The sequence below is a fragment of the Desmodus rotundus genome, unplaced genomic scaffold (assembly GCF_022682495.2).
Source record: "Desmodus rotundus isolate HL8 unplaced genomic scaffold, HLdesRot8A.1 manual_scaffold_16, whole genome shotgun sequence".
Lineage (NCBI taxonomy): Eukaryota > Metazoa > Chordata > Mammalia > Chiroptera > Phyllostomidae > Desmodus > Desmodus rotundus.
Window position 1 is genome coordinate 2436893 of NW_026527214.1, and position 2159 is coordinate 2439051.

A 2159-nucleotide genomic window follows, 5' to 3' on the forward strand; every position below is an offset into this window, starting at 1 on the left:
TTAACCAAAATTGTTTTAGAACACATTTGTCTGCGAAGTCAACTCCTTTCCAGCTGCAAACATGCTTTCAAAATCATGACACTGAGTTCAAAATACACACTATTTCAGTGTTTGTGTTTCATTATTTTGGAAATATGCATTGGAAAGTTGATTTTGATACATGCTGTATATTTTGACCATAGATCTATTTCTATTCTATAAAGGGATGCTTTTCTTTGCAAACTACTAGCTTTCTAAGTATGCAAGCCTGTAGGCATATAGGCTACACTTAGCCTATATGCAAATTTAATTGTATTGTCTTTCATTTAAATGTTTTATTAACTCTCATCAGGTTACCCAGATTTTGTCTCTCATGTATTATCCCTCCACTTCCATAATTAAATCGTCGATATTCTTAACATTCCACCTGCATTTTTCTTTCCATAAATTTGAAAGTAAGGTGGCAACGGAAACAAGTGCAGTGACAGTGTTAAAAGTAATTTTTCAGAACAAGAGGCAAAAGCATGAGCCTCACACTGATATTTACAAAAGAAATGAGCATGAGGCATACAGATATTTTCGGTTCAAAGAGGCATGAAAAACACGGAGATTTGTGTGGAGTCCACGGATTGAAATGCAAATGCCAGTTAAACTGTACCTCCCCTCCCCCCACCTCATGGGGAGGGAAGGTAATAAAAGCTAGCAAAGAAGACAGACTTACTTATCTATCTGTAAATAATCTGCAGTTTACAAAAAAAAAAATGCACAAAGTAGATGAGGGGCCAATCAATAGACCTTGTAGTGTAGAAGAAAGTGCTTTAGAAGCTGGAAGATTTTCCAGTGACTTACATTTTCCCCCCTATGGCACAATTTTTGTGCCTGCTTCTCACCATTATGTTTGTGAGTTACATACAGTATTTAAAATAGAGCAGGAATGTTATTAACCTATGCTGGCAGTTGCCAGAATATTAATATGTGCCTAAAGATATTCAGTGGTCACCGAACAAGTAAAATTAGGTATAAAAATTGTTCCATTGATAGAAAGGCGGATGACCTTGGAAGTCAATCAGTTTCGGTGGTGTTAAGATACTTTCTTATCAAGTTACTACGTTCAAGCAGCTATATTACTTCAGATGTCCTAGCTCTTTTTAGGTTAAACACATTTGCGCGCCCTATTTTAAAATTAAGTTTCAGGTACAATTGTAGTAAAATCGACATGCATAGGAGCTTTATTACTGAGAGCGAGGAAATCGCTAACAAATATAAACGTGAGGGGTGCCCGGCTGTAAGATACTGTAAAAAGGGAACCTCTGTGTAGGCAGTTACCCGATTTTCATGCAGGCTTGTAGAGTTGCTGCCCTGCTCCTGTCGCAAAGCCACTGTCTCTGTTCACGGGTTGTGGGCGGCTCAGCTCCTCCTGCATTCGTGAGTGTGTAGCTTTAGTAGAAATGTGCATGAATGTGCTGGGGTACAACCACCCGTCAGGCTGCATCTGGCTGCAGCGTGCTGAAGAGGAGTCTGAGGGGAGAGAGTTGTCACTTTTCTCTGGCACCTTGGGCTTCCGACGAGGTCTATATTTATAGTTCGGGTATTTCTCTCGATGTTCGTCACGTAGTCTCTGGGCCCTGTCGAAGAATGGCCATTTTTCGGCTTCTGTAAGCATTTTCCATTGGTATCCCAGCCGCTTGCTGATCTCTGAGTTTTGCATCTGGGGATTTTCTAGAGCCACCTTGCGCCTTTGGTCTCGAGACCACAGCATGAAAGCATTCATGGGTCGTTTGATGCGGTCCTGACAGTCGTCCCTGCCACTTCCTCCTCTTTCACACCAATAATTTGAGCTAGGATTGCCCATCCAAAGCAAGGAAGTGGTTTTCCCAAACGCCTGGATAGTTTGTTGCTGCGCCGCGGGACTGTAATCACCAACGTTGTTTATTGCTCTGAACATAGCGTAGGACAGTTTACACCATTAATGGACAGGTTGCAACATCAGAAGGTGTAACTGTTCTGAAAATTTTTGTACTACTCAAACCTTATATATAGCAGACACTCCATTACTGTAGCTTTCGTGATAAAACGTTCGTTTCCCCTCCCACAGCAACTCCCCTAAAGCACCCGGCAGCTCTCCGCCAAACCCACGGAATCCACTTATACCCAAATAGCACTTCTGACTCATAGAAACA

The 2159-nt window shown here is 41.5% G+C and overlaps 1 protein-coding gene across 1 annotated transcript; it reads right to left on the reverse strand.

Annotated features, from left to right (window-relative positions):
* Positions 1-1312: 1312 nt before the first annotated feature.
* LOC139440629 (sex-determining region Y protein-like) lies at positions 1313-1924 on the reverse strand. Its single transcript, XM_071220454.1, has one exon. It carries the CDS (start codon positions 1922-1924, stop codon positions 1313-1315), a length of 612 nt encoding a protein of 203 aa, XP_071076555.1.
* Positions 1925-2159: the final 235 nt, after the last annotated feature.